This window comes from Epinephelus lanceolatus, chromosome 14 (assembly GCF_041903045.1).
Source record: "Epinephelus lanceolatus isolate andai-2023 chromosome 14, ASM4190304v1, whole genome shotgun sequence".
Lineage (NCBI taxonomy): Eukaryota > Metazoa > Chordata > Actinopteri > Perciformes > Serranidae > Epinephelus > Epinephelus lanceolatus.
In genome coordinates, this window is record NC_135747.1 from 8,528,329 (window position 1) to 8,543,762 (window position 15,434).

At 40.5% G+C, this 15,434-nt stretch overlaps 2 protein-coding genes across 2 annotated transcripts in view; one reads left to right on the plus strand and one right to left on the minus strand.

The window, feature by feature from the left end:
• The first annotated feature begins 564 nt into the window (after positions 1–564).
• Positions 565–1,139, plus strand: akap19 (A-kinase anchoring protein 19). The gene has a single exon (XM_078174308.1). It carries the CDS (start codon positions 714–716, stop codon positions 987–989), a length of 276 nt encoding a protein of 91 aa, XP_078030434.1. The 5' UTR covers positions 565–713; the 3' UTR covers positions 990–1,139.
• Positions 1,140–7,941: 6,802 nt separating this feature from the next.
• Positions 7,942–15,434, minus strand: part of hibch (3-hydroxyisobutyryl-CoA hydrolase) — a 30,808-nt gene continuing 23,315 nt past the window's right edge. The window contains exons 8-14 of the mRNA XM_033617528.2: positions 15,194–15,339; positions 14,223–14,309; positions 11,829–11,887; positions 11,112–11,193; positions 9,957–10,076; positions 9,324–9,357; positions 7,942–9,142 (exon numbers count right to left, since the gene is read on the minus strand). Of these exons, the coding sequence (XP_033473419.1) occupies positions 9,027–9,142; positions 9,324–9,357; positions 9,957–10,076; positions 11,112–11,193; positions 11,829–11,887; positions 14,223–14,309; positions 15,194–15,339 (644 nt within the window). The 3' untranslated portion in view covers positions 7,942–9,026. The remainder of the gene's footprint in view (positions 9,143–9,323; positions 9,358–9,956; positions 10,077–11,111; positions 11,194–11,828; positions 11,888–14,222; positions 14,310–15,193; positions 15,340–15,434) is intronic.

Sequence of the window (15,434 nt, forward strand, 5' to 3'; positions counted from 1 at the left end):
AGACGTCCCTGTGTCATGCAATACAAAATAGGCCGAGGGATTGAATCATAAAACACTGTGAGGTAGAGGAGGGGGTGGGGGGGGGTGGATGAGTAACACTTGATGTGCAGAGGAGCAGAAAAATAAGCCTGCAGAGGTGAGCCACCAGAGACCTTAACCTCAAGCCAGTCATTGGAGCCCGGGTCACACAGTTGCCACGACCACTGTGAAAATCTTTCACAATCCTCTCCTCATTCCCACCATCTGGTATTTGTAGGCTGCCTCTGATGGAAAATAAATCACTGAAATCCTCACGCTATCTCTTTCCACTCTCTTTCTCTCTGCAGTTGAGGAAAGGATGAGTTCTAGCCAGCAAGGGAGCAGGACTGACTGTTTCAACACCACCAGACCTACACAGGGATGGGCCTCCTAGCCAGTCACTCCCTAGTGCCCTCTAAAACACCACCCTCTACAGTGTAATACTGATCGTCACACATGTTGGCACCCAGACATGGATGAGAGTGGGAGTGGATGACAGGAGCGCAAAAGTGACTGTAGCAGATAGAAGTTCAGAGGAAGCACAGAGTTGCTTGTGGGATGTACTAACTGCTCACTTCCAAAATCAAAATGAAAACACTGAGGTGTGAGTTAGGAATCTAACCAAAGGTTCTCGCACCTTACTGCCACCGTACATCTCCCACCCTAAAGTCGATCAATGCCACATCTTCCAGAGTATGGGGTGTGTCAAATCCAAAAGGAGCAACTCTGCAGCCCAAAATGCGAACTCCACAGAGAAGTTGGAAGGCAAAACCAAGGGGGCGAAGGGCGAGAAAGCCTACTTGGTTCACTCAGAGATGGGCCCGGCGGAGAACTCCCCTCAGGTCAGCCCCGTGCTGCTGGAGTACGCTCAGAGACTGTCCGAGGAGATCGTGTCCCGGGCCGTGCAGCAGTGGGTGGAGGTAGACCGCCGTTACAGCGACATCCCTTACATTGAATGTGATGTGCCATGACACGGGATGGGATGTCACAACAGACAGGTCAGGCCAAGCCGAGACTGCCTTGACCTCAACACTGGAGGTTCTACATGTGATAAAACAAGGCCAATAGTCTCAAACGCCTTCATTCAGAATGAATCCTTCAAGCACCTACCTGCTCTGAGCAGGAATATGAATAAGCTGTCAGTAATTCAGCTTTGACCTACTTTTGGATTGGATTATATGTACTTGGAGTGAACCTAAAAATCCTCCAAAGCAACCAAAGCACTCTTATCCCATCTACGTTCCTGTGATTATCTGCATCAAAGCTGGAGCCTGGAGAGTCTTCAGCTGGATATCATCTTTCTCAGTCCTTATTTGTCCCCTCTGCCAGTAGGTGTTGGCTCTCTGTGGCTGGACCTCATAATGCAAAGCAAGAAATCCTATCAGATATTGCCTGGAATTGTAATGTTCCTCCTTGCCAGTGAAAGTCTATCCCGTCCATTGATGCTGTCCCAGGGCCAAGATTCCTTCGTCTTACGGAGGAAGCTATTAATAGATCCCTTCATTTGGTGGAGACTCTCACTTGAATGCTTGAAAACCTTCACTGGTATCATCAGGTCAGAAACACACCCAGCTGTCCGGCTCCTTCTGGTCTGAAAAAAAAGCTCAACAAGCTGAAGTCCTCCCTTAATGGCGTCCCTGGAGATCCTGTGGCTGAGCTGCAAAGGGGAGCATCTTTCTCATCTCTGCTTTTCCCACTGCCATTAGGCAGCCTCGACTGCAACCCTACATCCAACAGGCAAGGTCCTCGAAATGAGTCCGGGAAATTATGTTCAAAAATGATGTTTCCTGCACTCCTCCTCCTGCACAGATATTCTGTATACACAAGTTGGGAACTTTGACATTAGGTCCCACATCACTGGGGACCTGCTGGCCTCTTAGCCACAAAGAAACCAGGGCACGAGAGAGGCCTGACACACTTTTCAAAAAGGATTTGGCCCGTCAACAGAACTTGAGTTATAAAACACAACAAAACAAAAAACATGGTGTTGGCTAAAATGTTGTAGGCCTAGTTTTTTTTTGCTCAACATTGTGTAATTGTATTACACTAACCTGAAAAATACTGCCATCTGACCTATAGAGGATAACAGCACAAATATGCAGACCTTGAAGCCCATGACATTTCAATCCAGTCTATATATGACTTGATACTAACCAGGGGACAGAGTAGATATATTTGGAATAGAGGTTCACAGCTGCCAAAGTCCTTAATGAATGTTACTATGAGCCCAACACTGTTTTCTACTAAATGATTTATATCAGAGGGATATTACACAGGTCTGTTCACTGGGCCGAAGGGTAGTGTAGCTGCACATTTGTGCACAGGTACTCTAAACTATGGAAGCCGAGAGCGGCTATGCTTACAATGATTTTTTTTTACTGCCAATATCTTGAGGTCACAAGTTAATTATTTTGTTATCTCGAGATAGCAAAACTCATTTTATTGTGATTATGGGTGAATTTTTGTAGATTCTAAAGAAAGCAAAAGGCAGACTTCTTGAGATAATGAGATAATTTATCACGAAAAATGTACTTTTGTTTCCCAGAGATCAGCTACAGCAGGCTATAATGATCATGTGATCTCGAGAAAACAAAACGTTTTCTTGTGATAGATTAGGCTATCATGTTATCTTTCAAGATCACATGCTAATTATAGCCTACTGCGGTTAAATGAGCCCTTGTCGATTTTGAGAAAAACAAATATATGATGAATTATCTCTTTATCTTGAGAAACTGGCGGATTGTTTTCTCAAGAACCATAACAAATTAACCCATTATCATGAAAAAATGAGCTTTGTCTTCAAGAAATTGTCAAATAATTTACTCATGATCTTAAGATAATGGCATTAAAATAATTGTAAGCACAGCCGTGTTCGGCTTCCGTACTAAACGATGTCATTGGGATTTACCCAAAATTCAAGTCACATTGCTAGCCACTAAAAAGCATTGATGATGACGCTTAAACTGCCACAATTATTTGCAGTGATAACAGCTTTGAATAGTGTTGTAGTAATTACATAAAACCATACTAGTATGAACCAGTAACTGTAAGAATATGTCAACACAAGCTGATAAGCCATATAAAACAGTGGCAGGGTATTTTTCTCTCCACTTGCCTTCTCCCCAGGTCTTCTCTTATAACACTAAGTATTACTCTAATTGTTTCAGAAAACTGGCAAGTGCCAATACCATACAGCTGATGAGTAAGTCACATCATCATCATGTATTGGGAAGTCTAACCAATGCAGTTTCAGTGCTGTCTAAAACTTAGTGAAAAGCAGCATCATTCAAAAGTCGTCATTAATGGCATTATCAAGTTTACAATTGTTTAGGTGAGCTGGGTGACGATGGATCACAGGGCTGCTGACTGAGAGAGGTCTCTCTAAAGAAACATGATGGGTGTTATAAAACACCTCCCCACACGCACAGATCACTCTGAAAATCAGCTCATAATACATAACTTGCACTAATCTGTGTGGACAGATTAATCTTTTGGAGTTGTCCCAAACATGTTGTGAACACACTGAAGATTAGAGATGACATGCCATATTCCTAATTCTAATCTGGTGCCATTTGTTTTGCTTCAGATAAAATGATAAAGGCTAATCTCCCTGCTGTGCTGAACTGTTTTCTGTCAGTGCTGGGATTTTTAAAAGCAAAAGGCCTGTTTCAAAAGCACACATAAGAGCTGATAGCAGCGTTAAGAGAATGTGATAGACAAAATTTGATCAGTTCATGCAATTAATAAACGTGCACATTTTCTTTACAATCCACATGCAGGAGGATGATGAGTAATTTTGTTTTATATGTTGACTTTAATGACATTGAGAATACTGAACCCAAACTGGATGGTGGCAATCTGTGTCTGCCATAATGCTGATGTCAGGCTTTACTGTGCATTTCGAGTGTGATGTCATCACCAAGAAATGTGGAATCCCCTGTGAGATTCAGTTCTGTAACTCTGGCAAAGATCAGGTCCTGTGGTCGTCTCAAAGAATAGCAGTGAATTGGAGTCAGCCATGGAGGGACTGAATCTGCACAACAAAGAGTAAAAAATGAGATCGAGCGTGAACACCTGTCTACATTCAATCATCTGTGTCTTCCAGTTGACGCTTTTGGCACTGACTGAAAGGCTGACAGTGCTTCCTCTTGGAAACCATGATTATTTTAGAGTTTTTAAAGGTTACCCATTTTGAATTATTGAATAGCAGCAGGTGTTTCAACAGAGGTGGGAGATGCTGCTAAATTGGCGGCCAACCCTCTTGTAGGATTTATTCATCTTAAGGATAGATTCCCTTGAAGGCTGTAGTGCCCTTTGGTACTGATTAAATTAGTGCTGCCGCTAACAATTATTTTCATTATCAATTAATCTGTCAATTAGATCCTTGATTAACCTTTTTATCTATAAAATGTCAGATAAAAGTGAAAGGTGACCTATTTTGATAGTTTTATTCAACAATCCAAAACCCCCAAAGATGTTCAGTTTATTATCATATATGACAAAGTAAAGATTACATCCCCACATTTACTGAACCAGTACATGTTTGGCATTTTTACTTGAAAATTGTCTTAAACAGTTAATAGATTATCACAAATAGACTCTGATTCATTTTTCTGTCAATTGACTAATTGTCAGTTCTTGTTTAAGTTACTATTTTGTTCTTTGGCAGCCAACCTGCCAGTCCTTAAAGGTCCAGTGCGTAGGATTTAGTGGCATCTAGTGGGGAGGTTAATGAACTAAATCTTCTATCATGATCCAAGTGTGTAAGAGAAGTACGGTGGCTAACGTGACATGCAAATGGACCTATCTAGAGCCAGGGTTTGATTTGTCCATTGTGGGCTACTGTTCTGGGCCTCTGTGGTGACCCACTCTACTACCCATATGTAGATATAAACGGCTCATTCTAGGGTAACAGAAACACAAAAAAATCTTATTTTTAGGTGATTATCAACTAACCAACATTCTGGCAATAGATGCCCCTAAATCCTTCACACTGGATCTTTAATTCTCTTTACTGCCAATCTTGTGCGGCTTGGCAAACTCAAGCAAGTAAATGATCTGTTTAATTTTTGTATGGAAAAAAAATATAAATTCCTTCATTTGTTGAATTCCTGGATAAGTTTGTTTAAAATCAGGTATTAGTTCATGATTCAAATTTGTGCCACTCACTGAAACCAAGTCAGCTGATCCGATAATGCACTATCTATGATGGGTAAATATCAGCAGAGGTGACATTACACTATTCTGTAACAGGGTCCGGCCCCCTGTACCCACGATGCCTCTGATGCATCAGTGTTTAACAACAGCCAAAGTGACCCATAGACAAAAAAACAGTCAGAGAGCAGTGGAGTTGAAGCAAAAAAAAAAAAAAAAATATGAGCAGACTTGACTGTGAAGTGAAACACAAGCAGTAGCCAGAACCCCCCTGCACTGTTTCCATGACCTCTCTGCTGCCAAATAAGTGAGAAATGGCCTCCTGGAAGCAGTCCTGTAAGATGAGACATGTCGGCCTATCAATATATCATCATAAAATAACTTATAATGTGTGACTTTTTGCATATTCCTGTAGTCCAGTATTCATTTCACTTGCAAACTGTACATACAGTATGTGTAAAAACTCATGATGCCAATAAATCAGATTTATGCCTTCTATCATTACAGAAACATGTCATTATTTCTAAATCACTACTTCAGAACAACCTCACAATGGTGCTTTTCAACATATTAGTGGCACATTTAAAGGGACCGTTCACCCCCAAATCAAAAATGCATATTTTTCCTCTTACCTGTAGTGCTATTAATCAGTCTAGATTGTTTTGGTGTGAGTTGCTGAGTGCTGGAGATATCAGCTGTAGAGATGTCTGCCTTCTCTACAATATAATGGAACTAGATGGCACGCAGCTTGTGGTGCTTAAAGTACCAAAATATTCATTTGAAAGACTTGACAGCAATGTCTCTTTCCAGAAATCATGACTCAGTTACTCAAGATGATCCACAGACCTTGTTGTGAGCAGTTTCATATACAGAGTATTTTCTACTGAACTACACCCACCAACCGTGTCACAGTGTAAACGGAAGCATGCATCTACTGCTAGCTCACCTAGCACCACTGAGCTAACTAGTGTTACAGCTCAGCTGAGGAAGATCTCACACTGTCAAGCGTGAGCCTCTTGCCCATTAGTAGATACTAGTTTCCTTATGTGCAGTGATATGGTTAGTGGGTGTAGTTCATTAGAAAGAGAGGTCTGTATTTTTTGGCACATTGAGCACCACAAGCTAAGCATCTAGCTCCATTATATTTGAGAGAAGGCAGACATCTTGGCAACTCACACCAAAACAATGTAGATTGATAACAGCACTACAGGTAAGAGGAAAAATACTTATTTTTGACCTTGAGGTGAACTGTTCCTTTAAAATAGCCAACATGTCAAACAAGAGAGGTGGTGATGCTGCATCCTGTTAGAGAGTGAACACACGGCAAGTTTAAAGTTCAGCTGCATGAAGAACAAACACTAAGGATTTAGATATGACTGCTGGCCAGTGCATGTTTGAAGAGCAAATGGGGCCCATAAAGCATGAGGGTTTATCTGTGACGCACAGAGAAATACTCAGACGATGTTCTCAGTGTTTATGGCCGTTTATTGTCTACAGTATTTGGAGGTCATCCTCTGAGCCACTGTGAAGGCTGAGAGGCTGCTATTGAAATGAGATGTGTGTTATTGAATCAGACTGTGAATGTGAAGCAGTTTGAGAAACTAGGCAGTATGTAGTGAGGCATAAAATATGCCCACCCCACCCCATATACTGATATAAATATATTAAGAAAAATAAAACTGCTACTGCTACAACAGACAATCACGCACCACCATCTGAAATAATAATCATAGTCATAAATACACGCAACAAATTGCCATTATAATTAATACTGGTTCTAATGTTAAAGTGTACTGCAGCTCTGCGTGTGTTGTTGCCACACCCCAGCAGAAGCCATTGCTTCACTGCTGTGGGTGCATTCAAGGACAAACACTGAACTGTCTATTTCATTACTCTCAAATGTACTAAAAAGTTAAAAAAAACAAAACAAAACTAATATGAATGTTACATCACTGTTGTTTTGTGAAGTGTAAGTGTGTCAAAAAAATGTTGCAAAAAAGGACATAGTATAACATGTAAAAAAGTCTTGTGTATGTACTTTTCCTGTGGCACTCTCAATCATATGCTGGTTCCCTAAAATGTATGGAAATAGATTTATGTCACTTTAATTTGTGTGAGGAAATCAACAATCCGTGTGTCAGTGTGTGATCTATAAATGTAAAACAATCTCCACAAATACAAAGAAAGATTTTAAACTCACAAAAATATTATGCAAATGTAATACTGATGTGCTGATGTGAAATGTAAATCTGCAAGTGCAGAATAGAGATTCACTTATAAAAACTGGATTCACAGATATCAGTTTGAATGTTGTAAATATAAGGAATTTCACAAATGCTTTCCATGTATTTGTACATTCTGTAGATATTTTTTAATTTGCGGAATTTGTTTGTGTTTTTCAGATCCATTTTATATTTGCAGAATAGTTTTAGGAACTTACAGATCTTTATTTGTATTTGCCAAAGGTGTTTTATATTTACAGATCACACATTAAAACATGGGTTGTCGATCTGTTCACACAAATAATATTGAGAGAAATCTATCTCCATAAAAATGGCACTCAGTCATCAAAACTTTGAGAATGGTCAGTTTAACTGTTTCTGAAAAATGTCTCCCCACAATTCCCCACAAGACCCACTGCAGGAGGCGCAGTTTGAACATGGTCCCCCCAATGTTAAATAAGTTATTACAGCCCTGTAGAGAGCAGGGTCAGCTTCAGGTGTTATTTGTTATGTGTAGAAATATCAGACAGGGTGGTAGTGGTCGTTCATTAGGAACAGACAAGTCTTTAATAATCTTTTAGACCATTATAGCAGTCACACAAAATATTCAGCACTTCCTGCTGATACTGTAGGTAGAACACAACAGTTTATAACCCAACATGCAGCTACAATAAATATTTACTTTATAGACTTAATATTTGAGCAGCAGCTTAGTGCTGATAACAAAGCCACTCTGACGTGTCAATGTTTCACAAGACCACTCTAAAAGCAGGTCATAAAAGATCCTGCCCTCAATGACTGTAGTTCTTGAAAACTGTTTCTTCACGCACCAAGAACACAACATTTTAGATTTCATTACCAACTCTTTATTGCGCTTTGTTCCAGAATCAATGCCTTACTGGTGTCTCAAAAATAATGCAGATATTGAGAACTTATGTTTAGGGAGGCGATTTGATACTATGAGGTAAACTATAAAAACTCACTATATCACACACAGAAATGCAATGTAACAATCATGTAAATGCATTCAGAACCAATAATGATAAATGTCTAAATCTGCCATTTGTTTTGGGAGTGTTGTTTGGATGTGTCAGAGAATTCTTTCTTTCTTTATCCATCTAAAAAAAGAAAAATACAGGAAACAGACAAAAACTACAGAAACAGAGACAATATATCATCTGATCCTGATCATGTCCTCGTGTTAATGCTGCTGTGCGGCAGATTCTTTGCAATTGCAGCAGCAGAGTTATTTGACTTATGTAAAAGAAAAACACTCCACTCCAGTTCCACTGCAGAGCAAGTTTACACTAAACATTTTTCATGTGTGACACACAGGGCATCTGTAAGCTGCCTCTTCTGCTACTATTTTTGATTTCTAGCTGTGATGAATCAGACCTTCTTTTCCTCAGCTGCAGAGGAGCAGCCTGGATATTCCTGTAAAATGTCACTGCAGTATTTAATAGTACTGAGTCAAACTATTAGGTATATGACCTATGGATGTACTTGTTGTAAAATACCAGACTTTCTCTCATCCTCAACAGTCCTCTCACATGACTGACCATAAAGGGATGTGGGGACAGAAGGCTCAAAGAAGGCTTAGTGGTGTGTGTGCGTGTTTGAAGGTGTGAAGCTTCATAAAGTCAGGTCTTTCTCTCCCAGTGAGGAGAAGCACTGCTCCACAGCTTGCTCTGACACCTCCTCCAGTGTTGACGGGTTCCACTTGGGATTCTGGTCCTTGTCAACCAATACTAGAAACAAAGAAAACTATTAATTATTGATCCTTTAATACCATTTATAATCGACATTATTTTTTTCTTTGCTCTTTCAGTCTTCACAGCTCTCTGTGCGATCCATACAAACGATGCTACGTCACTGAAATTCACATCCACCCAATTCTACTTTTGTTGCCCATTCACCACCGTGACTTACCGGCTCGTACACCCTCATAAAAATCGCAGCCCCTCTGCAGAACAATAGAGAAACAATCTCATGAGATAAAATCATTTTAACTTGAAGATAAATGCAACTTAATGTGTTGTAGAATACAATGGGATCCTCAACCAGTGACTAATTGATCGGAGTGTCTATTTGCATCCGGGTGAGAATTGAATTTTAATGCATTATAACAGATCCTGCTGTGTGCTGTGATTGGCTAGCACTTGTCACGTCGATGGGTCATGTTTGGAGGTGGGTAGGATTTTGGCAAAAAGGTCATAGTTAGGGATAGTACTCGCCAAAACCAGATATTGTCTAAGAATAAATGTACATGCAAAAACAACATGTGTACTGCCAGAAAATCAGGTGACTTAGTTAAAGAGTGACAGTCTGTAGAAAGAGTCAGATGTGGTGGGTGAGTGGGTCAAGCACAAGGCTTTCACACAGGAAACTGCATATAGCATTGTTAGCTATGGACACCTGAGCGCAAATAGTATCTGTCATAATTCAGTTATCTAATTCTATCACTACAAGAGTGAAAAGTATTAAAATGAAGCTAGTGGATGTTGATAAATTCTCTGTAGTTTGACGCTACAGTTTTACACAGTTAAGTCTGTTGGTTTTTACCATGCAAGCCTGGCTCAGTCGATACTCCATCACCAACACATCCTGCAGGCTCAGAGTTGCACCCGCCTGCAGCTGCCTATAGGTGATTTTCAGGGATGTGGGAGACATCTTGGACAGTGTCTGGAAGAGGAGACAGAGTAATAGTTTTCAAACAGAGAGGTGGTGATGGACTGCTTAATTTGCTCTTAGATAAACAAGCAAATTATAAAATAAAATCATGGAAAAAAAAAAACAAGCAAAGCAACGTGTTACTAAGAACAAAGATAGCTCTGAATGTTTAATGTACAAGGCCCGATGGTGAGTCAGTGGTGTAGTAGTAACTGAGGAAGTGGGTTCATCATAAATATTTGATGCCTGAGCTGACCCCACGCCCACCCCCATTGGCTCTGATTCAGATCTTCATGGTCTAAAAGGATACAGGAAGTGTTTACATGTTTGATAGACCCAGCAAACGAAAGCAGCCAGGCAATATTTGCTAAGCCTTAAACAGTTCTTCAATATGAACCATACTTCAAATATTACAAATCAAAATAATAAACAGATTATAGCAGATAACAGCTGACTGCTGGTACAGTATTATTAATCCTCGGGACAGTGAGGAGAGGGTGGGGTCCATGAGGGAGGGGGTCTAATCTGGGGCATGTGCACTGTTTGTTACATAAGTCCCTTCCCAGATTTGATCTCATTGGACCATCTGAGTGTAAATGACAAAAAAACCTAGATTAGAGAGAAGAGTCACATTCAGAAGTGTCAGTTTTAGAATCATTCAGGAAAATGTGTGGAATAAAGCCCCTGTGGTCTGCTCAGAGCTCTGAAATCTCACAGGAGGGATTCTGGTCAACAAGACACAAGACTAAGATCAACACCATTAAGTGCTTAAACTGAGGTAACCACTAATTACTAACATATACTGCTAAAGACAAATAATACCGTGGCTCCGTCCCAGCACTACCAGTGAGATTTATCTGATGGTGGGTAACAGGGCTGCAGAGGTACAGCAGGACTTTAAAAAACTTTGTATAGCCACCATATGCAGTAAGTATACATGTGTTCAGGACAGCTGATGGTAGAAACTGTCAAATGCTTCATTTCTGTACAGTGACTTGGAGAATAAACACATGATGTCAATGATAAAGCTGCAGGTCAAGGTCATACCTCAGCTTGTTTGTTAGCAAACTCTGAGCCATCTGCCTTCAGGTTCTGCACGATGCCCTCCACACTGCTGGAGCTGAACAGCCTGAAGGGAGGGAAGACAACATGGAATCATGTTTTCAGCAGGTTACCTCAGTTCACTCTCATTTTAAACTGAAATCAGAGAGTTGCCTCGAAATGTTTATTTTCCTGCTTGCAGTGTCTGTTGGGTCCAGCTTTAAAGGATGGCAATATTCTATATTTATTCTTTTGTCAACAAAATCCACATACAGACCAAAACCACAATGATCTGAGTATTTTTAGTGTGGCCAAAGCCTGATACATCTAATTCCTTTGTGCCTCAGAGCTCCATTGTTATCCAAAACATCAATGAACACTACATCCAAAGCTAAAAATAGTCCCTAACAAATACACTATCTACTGTACTCCTGTTTGAGTAACATCTGCTAAAACTGCACTGCCCAGCTGTTCATCTTCAGTAGGAATGAATGGTCTTGGGGCTGAGTGCCACACAAGGGTAGGGAAGTGGGAAAGATAGAGAGACAAAGTAACACATTGTTGGTTTTGGTCTTTTCATGGCATTGGTTGACAGTAACATTAAATAAAATAATAAAATATCACAGTCTTATTCTTAAAGTAATTAGCTGTTTATTAGTTTTTCTGGCACACCAGTTACATTATGTTTATTTTCAATCCTAATAGATTCAATTTCAATCCTACCTGTCAATATCCGACATGTGCTTGTCCAACACAAAAGGCTTCTCAGAATCCAGACTACTCTGTGGACAGAGAACAATCGTCAACACAAACATATAGTACATTTACTGTGATTATTTAAGTAAGTAGAAGATGAATTGATCTCCATTAACATGAAGTTAAAGATGAAGCAAGCTTATCAACTTTGAGTGATCAATGTATTATTTTTGTTTTGTACAATTTTAGAGCAAAAAAAGGACCATACAATACAAAAGTTTGGGCACCCCAAGGCATTTGAGCTCTCAGACAACTTTTACCAGGGTCTCAGACCATGGTTAGCTTGTTAGGACTATGTCTTGTTCACAGTCATCATTATGAAAAGCCACATGATACAAATTTCAAAACTTTATAAATTCCAGTGACACCTGAAACCGTCCCAACAATCAACAGCCATGGGCTCCTCTAAACAGCTGCCTAGCACTCTGAAAACTAAAATAATTGATGCCCACAAAGCAGGAGAAGGCTATAAGAAGATAGCAAAGTGTTTTCAGGTAGCTGTTTCCTCAGCTCATAATGTAATTAAGAAATGACAGTTAACAGGAATTGTGGAGGTCAAGTTGAGGTCTGGAAGACCAAGAAAACTTTCTGAGAGAGCTGCTCATAGGATTGCTAGAAAGGCAAATCAAAACCCCTGTTTGACTGCAAAAGACCTGCAGGAAGATTTAGCAGACTCTGGAATGGTGGTGCACTGTTCTACTGTGCAGTGATACCTGTACAATTATGACCTTCATGGAAGAGTCATCAGAACAAAACAAGCCTGATGCTTTTGGAAACAAGTCCTGTGGACTGATGAAGCTGAAATAGAACTTTTTGGACGCCATGAGCAACGATATGTTTGGAGAAAAAAGGGTGCAGAATTTCATGCAAAGAACACCTGTCCAACTGTTAAATACAGGGGTGGATTGATCATGCTTGGGGCTTGTGTCGCAGCCAGTGGCACGGGGAACATTTCACAGGTAGAGGCAAATTCTGAAAGCAAACATCACACCATCTGTAAAAATGCTGAAGATGGTGAGAGAGGAAGGCTTCTACAACAGGACAATGATCCTAAACACATCTTGAAATCCACAATGGACTACCTCAAAGGACACAAGCTGAAGATTTTGCCTGATAGTCTCACAGTCCCCCGGCCTAAAAATCATTAAAAATCTGTGGATAAGACCTCAAAAGAAGAAGCCTTGTGCAGGAAGAATGGGTGAAAATCCTCTAAACAAGAATTTAAAGACTCTTGGCTGGTTACAAAAAGTGTTTAGAAGCTGTGATACTTGCCAAAGGGGGCACTGCTAAACACTGACCATGCAGGGTGGCCAAACTTTTGCTTCAGGCCCTTTTCATTTTTTGTAATTTTGAAACTGGAAAAGATTGAATTGAAAAGTAATCTTGATTAAAATATTAAAGAAATGTGTCATATTTACCTTTATGCCTTTTGGAAGTCAGGTCATCTTCTACTTACTTGGCTATTCACAGTAAACAAAATTGTGACCAGGGGTGCCCAAACTTTTGCATGCCACTGTTTACTGAGACCCTCAAGTGTCTGGAGGGCAACTCACTAACCATTTAAAGGGATAGTTGGATTTTTTTAAGTGGGGTTGTTTGAGGTTCTTATCCATAGTCAGTGTATTATCTACAGTACATGTCTGCCAGCAGGCACCCAGTTTGGAGAGGCAGGCAGGAGTCAACACGAAAGCTACATAATGTACTGCTGTGGATGGAGGACAGCAGCACCTCAGCCACCTAAAAAAATCAGCATCAGTTTATGTGTACGCTATATTATGTAGAATATTTTCACCGGTTTACCTTGCTGCCAGTTTCCAATGGGAAGCTAAACTGAAACTTATCTATGCTCTTTTGAAAGCCACCAGACTCCTTTGCAGAACCCAGGAGCTGCTGATCTACCACTGCCTCGATCAGTTTCTTTGGTTGTGTTACAGTGTGACTTTGGTGAATCCGAACTAAGTCTTTAAAACACCTACCTGATCAAGGCAGTGATAGACCAGCAGCTCCTGTGTTCTGTGAGGTAACATCACTGTTTTTATCAAAGAAGTCTGGTTTCAAAAAGAGCAAAGATATGTTCCAGCTTCTGTTTCAGTTCAGTTCCCCATTGGAAAGGGCTGTCTGACAGTAGGTAAAGCGGTGAAAATATTTGTAATATAGCTGACAATTAAACTGACGCTAATTTTTTTTTAGGTGACTAAAATATGTTGTGCTCCTGTCAGCCGGTGTGCCAAGCGCCATAATACTCTGGCTATGGATAAATATCTTATACAATCCCACAACAAATCAGAATTATCCTTTAAACTGTTGGATATTTCAAGTTCAGCATTAAGTTGTATGGCTTATATGTGCAAGGATTCTAACCTGGTTCTGGTAGGAGTCTAGCACTTTGGAGACGTCTTCAGCAGAGGGAGACTTCAAGTCCACCAGCTCCTTCTCCAAGTCTGGGATCTGTTGAAGCAGAGAGCTTTACGTTACAACTGGCCACTATAAAAATGCCTGTAATTTTGTTTATTTGTGTGCAGTAGACTATGGTTTCTACAAGCTACTAGGCTATGATCAGTCTATCATTTTAAAAATAATCCCATTACTGGATGCAGGCAGATCTTTGTCTCATGGTTCTCCCTAAGGAAATACATTTTACAGGATTGCTGAATTTCTTCTTCTGTGGATTTCTGTGCAGGTTTTTTTTACAAATCAGGTAGTATGGGGACAGTGCAAGGGCACACTGCACCCTCCAAAATATTTTTTTTTAATTTGCAGTTATGGCTTAATTCAATGACAAAATTAATGAAGAAGTGCAATAGATACAGACATATTTGTCCAGTCTTGTTTTTGTCAAACTGCTGTAAAAGTTGGACAAATAAACTAAATCCACCCCACTGTTTGTGTGTCCTGAAAGTCAAGGTTACAGTCTTTAAACAAACTCTGCCGCCCACTGTTCTGACCTCATGCCAACAGCAAGACAAACACAACCTGCCTCTGGACCTGCCAGTGTATGTTGACACCTTTAAACAAGAGTGAGACACGCAATGACTCAGCATCTGGCTTTCCAGTGGAGCTTTAACCTCACCCCCCCACCGTGCTCTTGTCCTGCACTCCTCCCTGCAGCAACACGAACACGCACACGGTGCATGGGCCGATAAGTGGATTAGATAATGAACTGAAAGCAGTATATTGGAAAATCCTGGTTGTTTGGCTCGTCAAGTGTTTGTCTGCAGTCTTGTTTAAAATATGTTTCATGTAACAGCACTGTTCCCTCTTAGCTCAGAATGTCGAAATAAAAAAAATACATACAGCCAAGTACTTTTTGTGAGGGCCTTGAGTTACTGTACCTTCTTAGACTCTACAAAGTGAGTGGCAACTCCAGCTCTCTGCACGTCACGGCCCTTGAGACGGAAGCCCGTCAAGGCCAGAAACAGTCCCAGCTTCCCCCGGAGCCTCGGCAGAAAATAGCCACCTCCCACATCAGGGAAAAGCCCTGTCAAAATAAAGAACCACAAAAAGCACCAGGCTTGTTCAGATGTTCCTTTGCAAACTTCTGATGGTGAATTTTGTGGTGAGGACAGGAAAGGT